Raw genomic sequence first — 1,348 nt, 5'->3', positions numbered from 1 at the left:
GAGCCCCGCAGCCCCGCCGCCCATCCTTTGCCCCTTCGCATCTCCTTCGGGGGGCACCTTTCCCTGTCCAGACCCCCCGGGTCGTAAAGACCAGACTCCCCGCTTGGTTTTCGTGTGAGATTTGTAGTTTTTCTCCGCGGCGCCGATTTTTGGTGAATTTTTGAAAGAATTTCGCCCCTCGCTCCCTGTGCTAAAAGGATCCAGGCGGCTCGGGCTTTCCCCACCCCACCTCGCCTTCGCTGCGTCTCTCCCGTCCTTTCCCCCCCACCGCGGGATCGGGGGCGCAGGGCTGGCGGACACCCCGCGGGGAAATTTTTGCAATTGTCGGAAACGATAGGGGAACGCTCCGGGATGCCGCCGGCCCCAAAAGCGGGACCCCTGGGGATGTTTTGATATTTTTTATCGATTTTTTGAAAATATGACGAAATAAAAAAAGGAAAAAATTGGGTCGCAAAAAAAAAAAAAAAAAAAAAAAAAAAAGTCGGAGGCTGCTCTCTTGCTGCTGGATGGGGCTTTTCGGCTCTCCCACACAGTGTCTTGAATTCATTTCTTACTGAATGAACTAAAGGAATGTGAAAGCCGATTGACAGCCTTCCCAGCGTCTCCGGAGATCTCCCCCTCCCCCAAAATTTAGCTCCCCGGGAAACAAAAATAGCAGGAGCCAAAGCAAGGGAGGCAGTGGGTTTGTTTCGTGGGTTCATTCATTTATTTATTTTTTCCTTCTTGTCTCTTTCTCTCTTCCCGTCCCTTCTATGTGCCCCCCCTCTGACCCCATCCATCCCTCCCCACGCTCCTCGCCTGCAGGTCTGCGAAGAGCAGAAGTGCGAAGAAGAAGTTTTCCCTCTGGCCATGAATTACTTGGACAGATTCTTAGCTGTGGTGCCCACTCGGAAGTGCCATCTGCAGCTGCTGGGGGCAGTGTGCATGTTCCTGGCCTCCAAGCTGAAAGAGACAATCCCCCTCACAGCCGAGAAGCTGTGCATATACACGGACAATTCCATCAAACCCCAAGAGCTGCTGGTAAGCAGCCCCCTTATCCCCTCCTCTTTGGCAGTGCCAGCATCGCTTCCCTGCCCTTCGCTGGCACCCATCACTTTGCCACCCATCTCCTCTTTTTTTTAAAAAAAAACCCCACACTTTCCCCAGGTTTCTGAACGGCCAGAAAGCACTACAACACTCGGGGGGTCAACCAGAGTGGCAGGGGGACACACACGTGGGGACATTGCCTGGCCCGTGCCATGCGGCGCTCAGACCTCCTTCCCGCCTCATGCGGGAAACCCTGGGGTTGCCAGGGTTGCCGTGGGGTGCTGTGGTCGCCGGGAGGATGTGTCGGTGTCCCGCTGTCCGT

The 1,348-nt window shown here is 55.0% G+C and overlaps 1 protein-coding gene across 1 annotated transcript in view; it reads left to right on the top strand.

The window, feature by feature from the left end:
* Positions 1 to 804: 804 nt before the first annotated feature.
* Positions 805 to 1,348, top strand: part of CCND2 (cyclin D2) — a 30,945-nt gene continuing 30,401 nt past the window's right edge. Inside the window, exon 1 of the mRNA XM_029965197.1 lies at positions 805 to 1,020. Coding sequence (XP_029821057.1) covers positions 850 to 1,020 — 171 coding nt within the window. The 5' untranslated portion in view covers positions 805 to 849. The remainder of the gene's footprint in view (positions 1,021 to 1,348) is intronic.

The sequence above is a fragment of the Manacus vitellinus genome, unplaced genomic scaffold (assembly GCF_001715985.3).
Source record: "Manacus vitellinus isolate BGI_N305 unplaced genomic scaffold, ASM171598v3 scaffold_90_pilon, whole genome shotgun sequence".
In the NCBI taxonomy this organism is placed as follows: Eukaryota; Metazoa; Chordata; class Aves; order Passeriformes; family Pipridae; genus Manacus; species Manacus vitellinus.
Note: the sequence above shows the minus strand (reverse complement) of the source record. Positions and strands in the feature narration are given on the sequence as shown.